Raw genomic sequence first — 16,742 nt, forward strand, 5'->3', positions numbered from 1 at the left:
CAAAAAAGTCAAAGTGACTAATTTCCATTGAGGTCCTTGCATGGACCACACGAATGATTTTTATATAAACTCTCACTCTCTTAGTTCTGAGAAGGCAAACACCTCCTTTTACAAATTTCAGATTCAAACCCTATACAAAATAGGCATTAAATATAATATAACTGCAATTAGCTAGTATTGAAGAAAGAGGAGAGTCTCCCCTCAGAATCTATGTCGTGAGAGGGTTGTGGGTCGTTTTCTCTGAAGAATATTGGGTAAAGTCTGCGGTGATCACACTGACTGTTTACTTGTTTTAAAAGACTATTGCATTATTTTTCTTGTGTTTTATCAATATTACCATCATTATTATAATGTATATCATCGATATTTTCAGCATTACAAATGCAGTAATAAAAATATTATTAAAAATAACTCAAATATTATAATAATAAATAATGAAAATAATCATACTAATATCATTAATTAATAATAATAATAATATTATTATTATTATTATTATTATTATTATTTGTTTGTATTTTAAAAAATAATTGACGAATAAAGTTCATTATTTCAATAATATTCTTAAAAGACAAAGTCTAACATATGTATATGAATGTATTCACTTATGGTAATGAATACTAAATATTGCTGACAACATTTATAATTAAAAAAAAAATCGACACCATGCCTAACCCTTTTAGGGTACGGTAGGTGCCTGAGCCCGAGCCTTTAGCTCATAAGACTGTCATTCCCATTTGCTCCCTTGGGGCGGGGATGGCAGACCAGAGAGGCCTAGCTTTTGGCTAGGCCTGGGGACAGTTGGTCCCAAAGATGAGGGGGTACTTGTACCTCCTCCCATGGGAGACTTAGGTCTCAGACACTTCCTAAAGAGGGAGCCAAGGCCGGGCCACCACTTGGAAAAGGCCCGGGCCGGGAGAATACCGGTGAATCTTTAATAATAAATAATAATAATTAAAAAAAAAAAAGTTACATGAATCTTTCAGGTCATCATGTGAGTAAGACCTGTGTCAGGTCATCATGTGAGTAAGACCTGTGTCAGGTCATCATGTGAGTAAGATCTGTGTCAGGTCATCATGTAAGACCTGTGTCAGGTCATCATGTGAGTAAGACCTGTGTCAGGTAATCATGTGAGTAAGACCTGTGTCAGGTCATCATGTGAGTAAGACCCGTGTCAGGTCATCATGTGAGTAAGACCTGTGTCAGGTCATCATGTGAGTAAGACCTGTGTCAGGTCATCATGTGAGTAAGACCTGTGTCAGGTCATCATGTGAGTAAGACCCGTGTCAGGTCATCATGTGAGTAAGACCTGTGTCAGGTCATCATGTGAGTAAGACCTGTGTCAGGTCATCATGTGAGTAAGACCTGTGTCAGGTCATCATGTAAGACCTGTGTCAGGTCATGTGAGTAAGACCTGTGTCAGGTCATCATGTGAGTAAGACCTGTGTCAGGTCATCATGTAAGACCTGTGTCAGGTCATCATGTGAGTAAGACCTGTGTCAGGTCATCATGTGAGTAAGACCTGTGCCAGGTCATCATGTGAGTAAGACCTGTGTCAGGTCATCATGTGAGTAAGACCTGTGTCAGGTCATCATGTAAGACCTGTGTCAGGTCATCATGTGAGTAAGACCTGTGTCAGGTCATCATGTAAGACCTGTGTCAGGTCATCATGTAAGATCTGTGTCAGGTCATCATGTGAGTAAGACCTGTGTCAGGTCATCATGTGAGTAAGACCTGTGTCAGGTCATCATGTGAGTAAGACCTGTGTCAGGTCATCATGTGAGTAAGACCTGTGTCAGGCCATCATGTGAGTAAGACCTGTGTCAGGTCATCATGTGAGTAAGACCCGTGTCAGGTCATCATGTGAGTAAGACCCGTGTCAGGTCATCATGTGAGTAAGACCTGTGTCAGGTCATCATGTGAGTAAGACCCGTGTCAGGTCATCATGTGAGTAAGACCCGTGTCAGGTCATCATGTGAGTAAGACCTGTGTCAGGTCATCATGTGAGTAAGACCCGTGTCAGGTCATCATGTGAGTAAGACCCGTGTCAGGTCATCATGTGAGTAAGACCCGTGTCAGGTCATCATGTGAGTAAGACCCGTGTCAGGTCATCATGTGAGTAAGACCCGTGTCAGGTCATCATGTGAGTAAGACCCGTGTCAGGTCATCATGTGAGTAAGACCTGTGTCAGGTCATCATGTGAGTAAGACCTGTGTCAGGTCATCATGTGAGTAAGACCTGTGTCAGGTCATCATGTGAGTAAGACCTGTGTCAGGTCATCATGTGAGTAAGACCTGTGTCAGGTCATCATGTGAGTAAGACCTGTGTCAGGTCATCATGTGAGTAAGACCTGTGTCAGGCCATCATGTGAGTAAGACCTGTGTCAGGCCATCATGTGAGTAAGACCTGTGTCAGGTCATCATGTGAGTAAGACCTGTGTCAGGTCATCATGTGAGTAAGACCTGTGTCAGGTCATCATGTGAGTAAGACCTGTGTCAGGTCATCATGTAAGACCTGTGTCAGGTCATCATGTGAGTAAGACCTGTGTCAGGTCATCATGTAAGACCTGTCAGGTCATCATGTGAGTAAGACCTGTGTCAGGTCATCATGTGAGTAAGACCTGTGTCAGGTCATCATGTGAGTAAGACCTGTGTCAGGTCATCATGTGAGTAAGACCTGTGTCAGGTCATCATGTGAGTAAGACCTGTGTCAGGTCATCATGTGAGTAAGACCTGTGTCAGGTCATCATGTGAGTAAGACCTGTGTCAGGTCATCATGTGAGTAAGACCTGTGTCAGGTCATCATGTAAGACCTGTGTCAGGTCATCATGTGAGTAAGACCTGTGTCAGGTCATCATGTGAGTAAGGCCTGTGTCAGGTCATCATGTGAGTAAGACCTGTGTCAGGTCATCATGTGAGTAAGACCTGTGTCAGGTCATCATGTGAGTAAGACCTGTGTCAGGTCATCATGTGAGTAAGACCTGTGTCAGGTCATCATGTGAGTAAGACCTGTGTCAGGTCATCATGTGAGTAAGACCTGTGTCAGGTCATCATGTGAGTAAGACCTGTGTCAGGTCATCATGTGAGTAAGACCTGTGTCAGGTCATCATGTGAGTAAGATCTGTGTCAGGTCATCATGTGAGTAAGACCTGTGTCAGGTCATCATGTGAGTAAGACCTGTGTCAGGTCATCATGTGAGTAAGACCTGTGTCAGGTCATCATGTGAGTAAGACCTGTGTCAGGTCATCATGTGAGTAAGACCTGTGTCAGGTCATCATGTGAGTAAGACCTGTGTCAGGTCATCATGTGAGTAAGACCTGTGTCAGGTCATCATGTGAGTAAGACCTGTGTCAGGTCATCATGTGAGTAAGACCTGTGTCAGGTCATCATGTAAGTAAGACCTAAGTGAGTAAGATCTGTGTCAGGTCATCATGTGAGTAAGACCTGTGTCAGGTCATCATGTGAGTAAGACCTGTGTCAGGTCATCATGTGAGTAAGACCTGTGTCAGGTCATCATGTGAGTAAGACCTGTGTCAGGTCATCATGTGAGTAAGACCTGTGTCAGGTCATCATGTGAGTAAGACCTGTGTCAGGTCATCATGTAAGACCTGTGTCAGGTCATCATGTAAGACCTGTGTCAGGTCATCATGTGAGTAAGACCTGTGTCAGGTCATCATGTGAGTAAGACCTGTGTCAGGTCATCATGTAAGACCTGTGTCAGGTCATCATGTGAGTAAGACCTGTGTCAGGTCATCATGTGAGTAAGACCTGTGTCAGGTCATCATGTGAGTAAGACCCGTGTCAGGTCATCATGTGAGTAAGACCTGTGTCAGGTCATCATGTGAGTAAGACCTGTGTCAGGTCATCATGTAAGACCTGTGTCAGGTCATCATGTGAGTAAGACCTGTGTCAGGTCATCATGTGAGTAAGACCTGTGTCAGGTCATCATGTAAGACCTGTGTCAGGTCATCATGTGAGTAAGACCTGTGTCAGGAAGTATTTTTCATGTTTCCTGATGAATAAAACAACAAATGACAACATTAATGCTAACACTGGTAACATTATGTGAACATTTATCTACTTGGAGATACGTTAAATGTCTTGTATGTACAGGAAAATGCCTTAAACTTTTGGGAGTCAAAAAGGCAATAAAAAGTTATTGATTAAAATGCGGGATTTTTCAAATCAATGTTAATGTAAATGTCTAGTCACTGTGAAACGCCTTATATATTTCCTCTCTATCCTTTTATGTATATACTCCCGTATATTCTCTGTCTGTTAGGTAAGACACATATGCAACAGTTAGGTATCTTTATTTCGAAACGTTTCGCCTACACAGTAGGCTTCTTCAGTCGAGTACAGAAAAGTTGACTGTACTCGACTGAAGAGGCCTACTGTGTAGGCGAAACGTTTCGAAATAAAGATACCTAACTGTTGCATATGTGTCTTACCTAACAACCTGTCGGTATTTTATACCATTTTAATGTTCATATTCTCTGTCTAACACTATATGAATGTATATTTTACCTCTCCTATTTTATCTGTATATATATATATATATATATATATATATATATATATATATATATATATATATATATATATATATATATATATATATATATATATATATACAGATAAAATAGGAGAGGTAAAATATATATATATATATATATATATATATATATATATATATATATATATATATATATATATATATATATATATATATATATATATATATATATATAAGCTTAACAAATTCGCTGGCATTATCTCTCGGTACACAGTACTTTTGCCACACAGCCAGAACCCAGATAAGTATGGGCGCTTAGCCGAAGCTAAGCGGTGAATCCCAAGCCCCGGAACACCAGGCTTGTGATAAGTTGCTTCACCAGATAATATCACATACCACATGCAGTGTGAAATAACTTATCACAAGCATGGTGCTCGGGGGTTGGGGATTCACCGTTTAGCTTCGGTTACTTGGTGAATCATCTACCTCTCTGAAGAGTCCAGTCATTACTTCTACTACTACTACTTCCAATACCAGCATTACCTCTACCACTACTTCTCTACTTCCTTCTTCCTTCCTCTCTTTGTCCCGTTCCTATCTCCCTCTCCTAGATACTCTTTCTTCCTCACCCTCGTGTGTCAGTCTGACTTGAAAATGGTCCAAGTCGGACTGAAACATCGTCATTATATTTCATCTCTTCATCTCGCCCTACACCGCCTTCCTTGCCTCTCCCTCACCTTCTGAGTTCTCTCTCTCCCTTATGCCTCCCCCCCCCCCGTTACCACCTTCCTCACCCTCTTACCTCCATATGATCGTTATCGGCGGCGTCGTTGATGGGGCTTTTTCCAAATTTATCCAGGCTGATGGTGGCTCCCTTCTTGAGGAGCCAGCGGACAGTGTCTGTGTGTCCACGAGAGGCAGCGAAATGTAGGGGAGAAGCACCGTCACTGTCGCGCAAGTTGATGTCCACCCCCTGCTCCGCCACCTGGAGGAGGGACACCAGATGATTAGAACAAATGATAAACATACCTGATCGGTAGGAGGGCGTGGTGTTACCTAAGTCTACGTGTGCTACTTCGTGGAAACACCTGCAGCGTACAATAGCTACCCTATTCTAGGGAAGAATTACAGTGTGGGAACAAGTGCTAGCTATGTTACTCTTTCATAGTCCTTCAGTCTGTGTTGAGAGATTTCAGTAGGGCATTTTAACAATATGGCTCTGCTTATTTATTTATCGTCCGATTTCATTTATTTTTGGTCTACTTTAAGAAGCGTATATCCATGCTACTGTGTCGAAGTATCAATAAGATCGCCCCAAAACAAATGAAAAAAAAATTAATAAAAATATTTGGCAGCAAAGGTGGACATATTGGCACTGGGAGCAGTTGTCTGGACACTTCCTACTGATATTATGATAATATTATGACTCTAAATACTGTAATATATCTTAGCCTCATCCCCCAAAAAATAAAGTTGGTAAGTTTTTGACATTTAGCACCCCTCAAGGAAGGTTCCTTGATGTTGGTGAGGGGCTCTTGATTTAGGGAATTGGATCTGTGCTCCAGTTCCCCGAATTAAGCCTGAATGCCTTCCACATCCCCCCCCCAGGCGCTGTATAATCCTCCGGGTTTAGCGCTTCCCCCTTGAGTATAATAATAATAATAATTGACATTTAGCAAAATATCTGTTTTTTACCCCCCCCCCCCCACCCCCCACCCATACCCCCAATAGAAAAATATTTGGGATATTTAAAAAAATTCCATAATCTTGTAAAACAAAAATAATAATACATAAACAAAGCTTTTTTTTTTATATTCACCAAACACCTTAAGAACACATAACATAAACCTAAAAATATTCGGCATACAAATGATCACATTTTTTTTTTTAATAACCAAAGAAGCTGTACATTTTTTCCCAATAATTTTATCAAGCAATAAAAACCATCCATTGAAATCTAGGTATCAGTAAAACTCTTCCGTTTCCTTCCGGTTCTTCTATTCAACAATATTCCATGTAGCGGCTGCGCCTGACAAATGAAAAGGAGAGCTAATAATTAATGAAAAAAAAAATATTTACCACAACACAAAGTGAAATTTGAAATTCGGCAAAACTGAGACACATAGATGAGAACACGAATTTATCAAGACTACGTTTAGCTCAAGGAGCGCTTTAGCCTTGTGCGAAACGTTGTTTTAATAAAGTTTTGCTCTTCACTTTTTCTTCCAAGTTTTTGACAGTTCTTGGGATTTCTAGATAGTCCTTAACAGATCTTGAGAGTCCTAGACAGTCCCTGACAGACCTTGAGAGTCCTAGACAGTCCCTGACAGACCTTGAGAGTCCTAGACAGTCCATGACAGACCTTGAGAGTCCTAGACAGTCCATGACAGACCTTGAGAGTCCTAGACAGTCCATGACAGACCTTGAGAGTCCTAGACAGTCCCTGACAGACCTTGAGAGTCCTAGACAGTCTCTGACAGACCTTGAGAGTCCTAGACAGTCCCTGACAGACCTTGAGAGCCCTAGAGAGTCCCTGACAGACCTTGAGAGCCCTAGAGAGTCCCTGACAGACCTTGAGAGCCCTAGAGAGTCCCTGACAGACCTTGAGAGTCCTAGACAGTCCCTGACAGACCTTGAGAGCCCTAGATAGTCCATGACAGACCTTGAGAGTCCTGGATAGTCCATGACAGACCTTGAGAGTCCTAAACAGTCCATGACAGACCTTGAGAGTCCTAGACATGGACTATCTAGGACTCTCAAGGTCTGTCATGGACTGTCTAGGACTCTCAAGGTCTGTCATGGACTGTCTAGGACTCTCAAGGTCTGTCATGGACTGTCTAGGACTCTCAAAGTCTGTCATGGACTGTCTAGGACTCTCAAGATCTGTCATGGACTGTCTAGGACTCTCAAGGTCTGTCATGGACTATCCAGGACTCTCAATGTCTGTCATGGACTATCTAGGACTCTCAAGGTATGTCATGGACTGTCTAGGACTCTCAAGGTCTGTCATGGACTATCCAGGACTCTCAATGTCTGTCATGGACTATCTAGGACTCTCAAGGTCTGTCCTGGACTGTCTAGGACTCTCAAGGTCTGCCATGGACTGTCTAGGACTCTCAAGGTCTGTCATGAACTGTCTAGGACTCAAGGTCTGTCATGGACTATCCAGGACTCTCGAGGCCTGTCATGGACTGTCTAGGACTCTCAAGGTCTGCCATGGACTGTCTAGGACTCTCAAGGTCTGTCCTGGACTATCCAGGACTCTCAAGGTCTGTTATGGACTGTCTAGGACTCTCAAGGTCTGTCATGAACTGTCTAGGACTCAAGGTCTGTCATGGACTGTCTAGGACTCTCAAGGTCTGTCATGGACTGTCTAGGGCTCTCAAGGTCTGTCATGGACTGTCTAGGACTCTCAAGATCTGTCATGGACTAACTAATACTCTCAATGGCTGTCATGGACTGTCTAGGACTCTCAAGGTCTGTTATGGACATAACAGACCTTGAGAGTCCTAGACAGTCCATGACAGACCTTGAGAGCCCTAGACAGTCCATGACAGACCTTGAGAGTCCTAGACAGTCCATGACAGACCTTGAGTCCTAGACAGTTCATGACAGACCTTGAGAGTCCTAGACAGTCCATAACAGACCTTGAGAGTCCTGGATAGTCCAGGACAGACCTTGAGAGTCCTAGACAGTCCATGGCAGACCTTGAGAGTCCTAGACAGTCCATGACAGGCCTCGAGAGTCCTGGATAGTCCATGACAGACCTTGAGTCCTAGACAGTTCATGACAGACCTTGAGAGTCCTAGACAGTCCATGGCAGACCTTGAGAGTCCTAGACAGTCCAGGACAGACCTTGAGAGTCCTAGATAGTCCATGACAGACATTGAGAGTCCTGGATAGTCCATGACAGACCTTGAGAGTCCTAGACAGTCCATGACATACCTTGAGAGTCCTAGATAGTCCATGACAGACATTGAGAGTCCTGGATAGTCCATGACAGACCTTGAGAGTCCTAGACAGTCCATGACAGATCTTGAGAGTCCTAGACAGTCCATGACAGACCTTGAGAGTTCTAGACAGTCCACGACAGACCTTGAGAGTCCTAGACAGTCCATGACAGACCTTGAGAGTCCTAGACAGTCCATGACAGACCTTGAGAGTCCTAGATAGTCCATGACAGACCTTGAGAGTCCTGGATAGTCCATGACAGACATTGAGAGTCCTGGATAGTCCATGACAGACCTTGAGAGTCCTAGACAGTCCATGGCAGATCTTGAGAGTCCTAGACAGTCCATGACAGACCTTGAGAGTCCTAGACAGTCCATGATAGACCTTGAGAGTCCTAGACAGTCCATGATAGACCTTGAGAGTCCTAGACAGTCCATGATAGACCTTGAGAGTCCTAGACAGTCCATGACAGACCTTGAGAGTCCTAGACAGTCCATGACAGACCTTGAGAGTCCTAGACAGTCCATGATAGACCTTGAGAGTCCTAGACAGTCTATGGCAGACCTTGAGAGTCCTAGACAGTCCATGATAGACCTTGAGAGTCCTAGACAGTCCATGATTAACCTTGAGAGTCCTAGACAGTCCATGATAGACCTTGAGTCCTAGACAGTCCATAACAGACCTTGAGAGTCCTAGACAGTGCATGATAGACCTTGAGAGTCCTAGACAGTCCATGATAGACCTTGAGAGTCCTAGACAGTCCATGATAGACCTTGAGAGTCCTAGACAGTCCATGATAGACCTTGAGAGTCCTAGACAGTCCATGATAGACCTTGAGAGTCCTAGACAGTCCATGATAGACCTTGAGAGTCCTAGACAGTCCATGATAGACCTTGAGAGTCCTAGACAGTCCATGACAGACCTTGAGAGTCCTAGACAGTCCATGACAGACCTTGAGAGTCCTAGACAGTCCATGACAGACCTTGAGAGTCCTAGACAGTCCATGACAGACCTTGAGAGTCCTAGACAGTCCATGACAGACCTTGAGAGTCCTAGACAGTCCATGACAGACCTTGAGTCCTAGACAGTCCATGACAGGCAGCATCACATTCTCAGTTACGCAACTATTAGTTCAAAAAGCGGCGGCGGTGGCGGCGGCGGTGGCGGCGGCGGTGGCGGCGGCGGTGGCGGCGGTGGCGGCGGCGGTGGCGGCGGCGGTGGCGGCGGCGGTGGCGGCGGCGGTGGCGGCGGCGGTGGCGGCGGCGGTGGCGGCGGCGGTGTGTATCAGCAGATGGTGTAAGTAAGAGATGAAGCAGAGTGGCTGTCATAATTCACTGCCAGTGAGCTGGTCCACACACTGCCAGTGAGCTGGTCCACACACTGCCAGTGAGCTGGTCCACACACTGCCAGTGAGCTGGTCCACACACTGCCAGTGAGCTGGTCCACACACTGCCAGTGAGCTGGTCCACACACTGCCAGTGAGCTGGTCCACACACTGCCAGTGAACTGGTCCACACACTGCCGGTGAGCTGGTCCACACACTGCCAGTGAGCTGGTCCACACACTGCCAGTGAGCTGGTCCACACACTGCCAGTGAGCTGGTCCACACACTGCCAGTGAACTGGTCCACACACTGCCAGTGAGCTGGTCCACACACTGCCAGTGAACTGGTCCACACACTGCCAGTGAGCTGGTCCACACACTGCCAGTGAGCTGGTCCACACACTGCCAGTGAACTGGTCCACACACTGCCGGTGAGCTGGTCCACACACTGCCAGTGAGCTGGTCCACACACTGCCAGTGAGCTGGTCCACACACTGCCAGTGAGCTGGTCCACACACTGCCAGTGAACTGGTCCACACACTGCCAGTGAACTGGTCCACACACTGCCAGTGAGCTGGTCCACACACTGCCAGTGAACTGGTCCACACACTGCCAGTGAGCTGGTCCACACACTGCCAGTGAGCTGGTCCACACACTGCCAGTGAACTGGTCCACACACTACCAGTGAACTGGTCCACACACTGCCAGTGAGCTGGTCCACACACTGCCAGTGAACTGGTCCACACACTGCCAGTGAACTGGTCCACACACTGCCAGTGAACTGGTCCACACACTGCCAGTGAACTTCTCCACACACTGCCAGTGAACTGGTCCACACACTGCCAGTGAACTGGTCCACACACTGCCAGTGAACTGGTCCACACACTGCCAGTGAACTGGTCCACACACTGCCAGTGAACTGGTCCACACACTGCCAGTGAACTGGTCCACACACTGCCAGTGAGCTGGTCCACACACTGCCAGTGAGCTGGTCCACACACTGCCGGTGAGCTGGTCCACACACTGCCAGTGAGCTGGTCCACACACTGCCAGTGAGCTGGTCCACACACTGCCAGTGAGCTGGTCCACACACTGCCAGTGAGCTGGTCCACACACTGCCAGTGAGCTGGTTCCACACACTGCCAGTAAGCTGGTCCACACACTGCCAGTGAGCTGGTCCACACACTGCCAGTGAGCTGGTCCACACACTGCCAGTGAGCTGGTCCACACACTGCCAGTGAGCTGGTCCACACACTGCCAGTGAGCTGGTCCACACACTGCCAGTGAACTGGTCCACACACTGCCAGTGAGCTGGTCCACATACTGCCAGTGAACTGGTCCACACACTGCCAGTGAACTGGTCCACACACTGCCAGTGAACTGGTCCACACACTGCCAGTGAGCTGGTCCACATACTGCCAGTGAACTGGTCCACACACTGCCAGTGAACTGGTCCACACACTGCCAGTGAACTGGTCCACACACTGCCAGTGAGCTGGTCCACACACTGCCAGTGAGCTGGTCCACATACTGCCAGTGAACTGGTCCACACACTGCCAGTGAACTGGTCCACACACTGCCAGTGACCTGGTCCACACACTGCCAGTGAGCTGGTCCACATACTGCCAGTGAACTGGTCCACACACTGCCAGTGAACTGGTCCACACACTGCCAGTGAACTGGTCCACATACTGCCAGTGAGCTGGTCCACATACTGCCAGTGAGCTGGTCCACATACTGCCAGTGAACTGGTCCACACACTGCCAGTGAACTGGTCCACACACTGCCAGTGAACTGGTCCACACACTGCCAGTGAACTGGTCCACACACTGCCAGTGATCTGGTCCACACACTGCCAGTGAGCTGGTCCACACACTGCCGGTGAGCTGGTCCACACACTGCCAGTGAGCTGGTCCACACACTGCCAGTGAGCTGGTCCACACACTGCCAGTGAGCTGGTCCACACACTGCCAGTGAGCTGGTCCACACACTACCAGTGAGCTGGTCCACACACTACCAGTGAGCTGGTCCACACACTGCCAGTGAGCTGGTCCACACACTGCCAGTGAGCTGGTCCACACACTGCCAGTGAGCTGGTCCACACACTGCCAGTAAGCTGGTCCACACACTGCCAGTGAACTGGTCCACACACTGCCAGTGAACTGGTCCACACACTGCCAGTGAGCTGGTCCACACACTGCCAGTGAACTGGTCCACACACTGCCAGTGAACTGGTCCACACACTGCCAGTGAACTGGTCCACACAATGCCAGTGAGCTGGTCCACATACTGCCAGTGAACTGGTCCACACACTGCCAGTGAACTGGTCCACACACTGCCAGTGAACTGGTCCACACACTGCCAGTGAGCTGGTCCACACACTGCCAGTGAGCTGGTCCACATACTGCCAGTGAACTGGTCCACACACTGCCAGTGAACTGGTCCACACACTGCCAGTGAGCTGGTCCACACACTGCCAGTGAGCTGGTCCACATACTGCCAGTGAACTGGTCCACACACTGCCAGTGAACTGGTCCACACACTGCCAGTGAACTGGTCCACATACTGCCAGTGAGCTGGTCCACATACTGCCAGTGAGCTGGTCCACATACTGCCAGTGAACTGGTCCACACACTGCCAGTGAACTGGTCCACACACTGCCAGTGAACTGGTCCACACACTGCCAGTGAGCTGGTCCACACACTGCCAGTGAACTGGTCCACACACTGCCAGTGAGCTGGTCCACATACTGCCAGTGAGCTGGTCCACATACTGCCAGTGAACTGGTCCACACACTGCCAGTGAACTGGTCCACACACTGCCAGTGAACTGGTCCACACACTGCCAGTGAGCTGGTCCACATACTGCCAGTGAGCTGGTCCACATACTGCCAGTGAACTGGTCCACACACTGCCAGTGAACTGGTCCACACACTGCCAGTGAACTGGTCCACACACTGCCAGTGAACTGGTCCACACACTGCCTCACCGTGAAGAAATTATCACCACCACCACACCGGATGTCATCATCACCGCACACGTTAACAAGGAACATTATCCGGGGAAGGCAAACATTATCCGGGGGAAGGCCAAACATTATCCGGGGGGGGAAGACCAAACATTATCCGGGGGGGGAAGACCAAACATTATCCGGGGGGGGAGGCCAAACATTATCCGGGGGGGGAAGACCAAACATTATCAGGGGGGGGGCAAACATTATACGGGGGGGGAAGACCAAACATTATCCGGGGAAGGCCAAACATTATCCGGGGGCCAAACATTATCCGGGGAGCCAAACATTATCCGGGGAAGGCCAAACATTATCCGGGGAAGGCCAAACATTATCCGGGGGGGGGGGAAGGCCAAACATTTTTTATTAAAACCTCTGAGCTTTAACTCACACGAAGGAAGATATATGCACTCAAAATAAAAAACAGACGGCAAGTGAACACCTAACGAAGGTTTACTTCGTAAAAAAATTAAATGAACTAGCAGAGGACATAGTAGATGCTGAATTTATTCAAAAACAGACACAAGAGATAAATCACTGGAAGTTGAAAATGTGGCAGTTGATACGAAGGAAGAACAAAATGGCACAATACCGTGACTGGAACAATACACAAATAACCCGCTTATGATGACGTCTCAGTCTGACTTGAATCATTTACAAAGTCAGTGTGACTTTGTAATTGGTGTGGGTTATATGTGTGATACGCAGGAGTGTAAATGGTCTGGTAATAGGTGAAATACGCTATGATATTAAGTTAATTAATCCCATCTTCTCACCAAATAATGCTATTGCCTGTCTGCTTCTGTACAGGACTTGCAAAAGTCCCTCAGCTTCACCTGGAGAGTCTGCAGGGGACCCGTCCAGGTCTTTCACTGGTGGGATGGAAGGTCTACCAACCCAAATTTATAGTCAGAATTATGAGGCAGCGCTCAACGTCGACAAACTCACCTAGTTAAACACACACCCACTAGTACGCTAGTAATAGTAACATCTTGGTGTGTGTGTGTGTGTGTGTGTGTGTGTGTGTGTGTGTGTGTGTGTGTGTGTGTGTGTGTGTGTGTGTGTGTTTGGTATGCAGCTGTGAACACAGCGCGTGTCAACAAGGATACATAATGCATGGAGCCCCGGAAGCATCGTGGACGATGTAGCAAGAATCACAGACTGAGGGTTGTGTTTACGTTGTGCCTTGTAGCGAGACCTTGCCCACTTAGCATATTAGGCAGTGATCATTATCAAAAAATAGGCAGAGCGTAATTCACTGAGTTTTGCTGTTACTATGGAAATCATTATTAACATTATAAAATTCTTAAATATCATTTACAATAAATAACACACAAAAGTTAGAAGAACCTGAGATAAGTTAGGTAGGATTCAGTTATATTATATACTACGCTGATGATGTTAAATACCACTAACGAGATATAGAAAGTCTCTAGAGGGAATTTGATATGTTCTTCAGAACATAAGAACATACGAAGAAGGAGCACTGCAGCAGGTCTACTGACCCTTGCTAGGCAGGTCCAAGTCCTCTACTGGCCTAAGTTATTCAGGTCCGAGTCACATCCACTCAACTTCTTCAAGTCAGTTCCTGATCAGCCAGGCTATGGTTCATACATTGGACTGCGGGTGACGAGCACAGCCTGATCAATCAGACCACCAACCATGACTGGTCTGGGACCGGGCCGCGGAGGGGGGGCTGTCGCCCCCAGAAACAACCACAGGTAAGCCTTCATAGGAAGAGTTATGCAATAATGCATGACGTAAATACTAGCAAAGTTAGAGTGATAAGTTAGTCTTGGTACTAACTTAACGTATTGTCCCTAAACACTAAACATCTGAGTTTTTCACTACCGTACTTTTTCTTATCTTCGTGTCACATTATATAGTATAAAATTACTCTGTGTGCGAGAAAGAGAGAGAGAGAGAGAGAGAGAGAGAGAGAGAGAGAGAGACAGAGAGAGAGAGACAGACAGAGAGAGACAGAGAGAGAGAGACAGAGAGAGACAGAGACAGAGATAGATAGATAGATAGATGGAGAGAGAGAGAGAGAGAAAGAGAAAGAGAAAAAAAAGAGACAGAGAGAGAGAGAGAGAGAGAGAGAGAGAGAGAGAGAGAGAGAGAGAGAGAGAGAGAGAGAGAGAGAGAGAGAGAGAGAGAGAGAGAGAGAGAGAGAGAGAGAGAGAGAGAGACAGACAGAGAGACAGATAGATAGATAGAGAGAGAGAGAGAGAGAGAGAGAGAGAGAGAGAGAGAGAGAGAGAGAGAGAGAGAGAGAGAGACAGACAGAGAGAGACAGAGACAGAGAGAGGCAGAGAGAGACAGAGAGACAGAGAGAGAGACAGAGAGAGAGAGAGAGAGAGAGAGAGAGAGAGAGAGAGAGAGAGAGAGAGAGAGAGAGAGAGAGAGAGAGAGAGAGAGAGATCAAATCGATGGTTACAGGAAAGGTACAGACAATAAGGCAGGATCGACCTCTCTTCAAAACAGAAACATCACAGGAAGAGGAAATTTGTCGGCAGGTGAGAGAAACAGATACGCCCACACCCGCCACTAGCCAGTCAGCAGGCAACCTCCGGGACACGCCCACACCCGCCACTAGCCAGTCAGCAGGCAACCTCTTCGACACGCCCACACCCGCCACTAGCCAGTCAGCAGGCAACCTCTGGGACACGCCCACATCTGCCACTAGCCAGTCAGCAGGTACCCTCTGGGACACGCCCACACCCGCCACTAGCCAGTCAGCAGGCAACCTCTGGGACACGCCCACACCCGCCACTAGCCAGTCAGCAGGCAACCTCCGGGACACGCCCACACCCACCACTAGCCAGTCAGCAGGCAGCCTCCGGGACACACCCGCACCCCCACTAGCCAGGCAGCAGGAAGCCTTCGGGACACGCCCACACCCGCCACTAGCCAGGCAGCAGGAAGCCTCTGGAACACGCCCACACCCGCCACTCGCCAGTCAGCAGGCAGCCTCCGGGACACGCCCACGCCCGCCAATAGCCAGTCAGCAGGAAGCCTCCAGGACACGCCCACACTCGCCACTAGCCAGTCAGCAGGCAGCCTCCGGGACACGCCCACGCCCGCCACTAGCCAGTCAGCCTCTGAGACACCCCCACACCCGTGACTAGCCAGGCAGCAGGAAGCCTCCGGGACACGCCCACACCTGCCACTAGCCAGTCAGCAGGCAGCCTCCAGGATACACCCACACCCACCACTAGCCAGGCAGCAGGAAGCCTCCGGGACACGCCCACGCCCGCCACTAACTAGGCAGCAGGAAGCCTCCAGGACACGCCCACATCACCCACTAGCCAGTCAGCAGGAAGCCTTTGGGACACGCCCATTGGGCATAACCTGTCCAGTCACCTACTGGCCGACTGGGACTGTCCAATTACCAGCCAGTATTTGTCATCATTTGTCCAATTGTGGTTATGGTTGTTGTGGTTGTTGTTTGTGTTGTTGTTTTTGTGGTTGATGTTGTTGTTTCTATTGTTATTATTAATATTATTATAGTCAATAATTAGTGCTAAACCCACATGGCCACTAGGTAGTTCACAAAGTTCATATCTCACACCTGGTGTTTCGTTCAGTAATTAAACCACAATGGTGAACACGTGGTCGTTACCTCATTAACCGTACAGCTGCAAATCACCTCATTAAGCGGACAACTGCCAAGTAATGAATGGTCCCTTTAGGGGAGAAGGGCTACCCCTCCCCTTCCTTTGATCAAGGGATACTGTCATAAGAGTAACAGCTGTTTTTCAAGGAGTAAACAGCTGTGCAAGGCAATGTAAATCGTCGTGATACGAAACTAGTTTAGTACTTGTATAACCCTTAACACCTACGTCTTCTCAGCTGGTCTATCCAGCTCCTGTACATGAATGGTTCGGAGAACCGACAAGTTGATGAATTAGACATGTGCAACGCTTGGGTATTTTTATAGATAC

General features: G+C 47.6%; 1 protein-coding gene across 9 annotated transcripts in view; it reads right to left on the reverse strand.

Moving 5' to 3' along the window:
* Positions 1-16,742, reverse strand: part of f (espin protein forked) — a 638,438-nt gene that overhangs the window by 122,942 nt on the left and 498,754 nt on the right. For all 9 annotated transcript variants that reach the window (XM_053778210.2, XM_053778207.2, XM_053778212.2 and 6 more), the window contains one exon: positions 5,318-5,500. In XM_053778210.2, coding sequence (XP_053634185.2) covers positions 5,318-5,500 — 183 coding nt within the window. The remainder of the gene's footprint in view (positions 1-5,317; positions 5,501-16,742) is intronic.

This window comes from Cherax quadricarinatus, chromosome 22, assembly GCF_038502225.1.
Source record: "Cherax quadricarinatus isolate ZL_2023a chromosome 22, ASM3850222v1, whole genome shotgun sequence".
NCBI lineage: Eukaryota > Metazoa > Arthropoda > Malacostraca > Decapoda > Parastacidae > Cherax > Cherax quadricarinatus.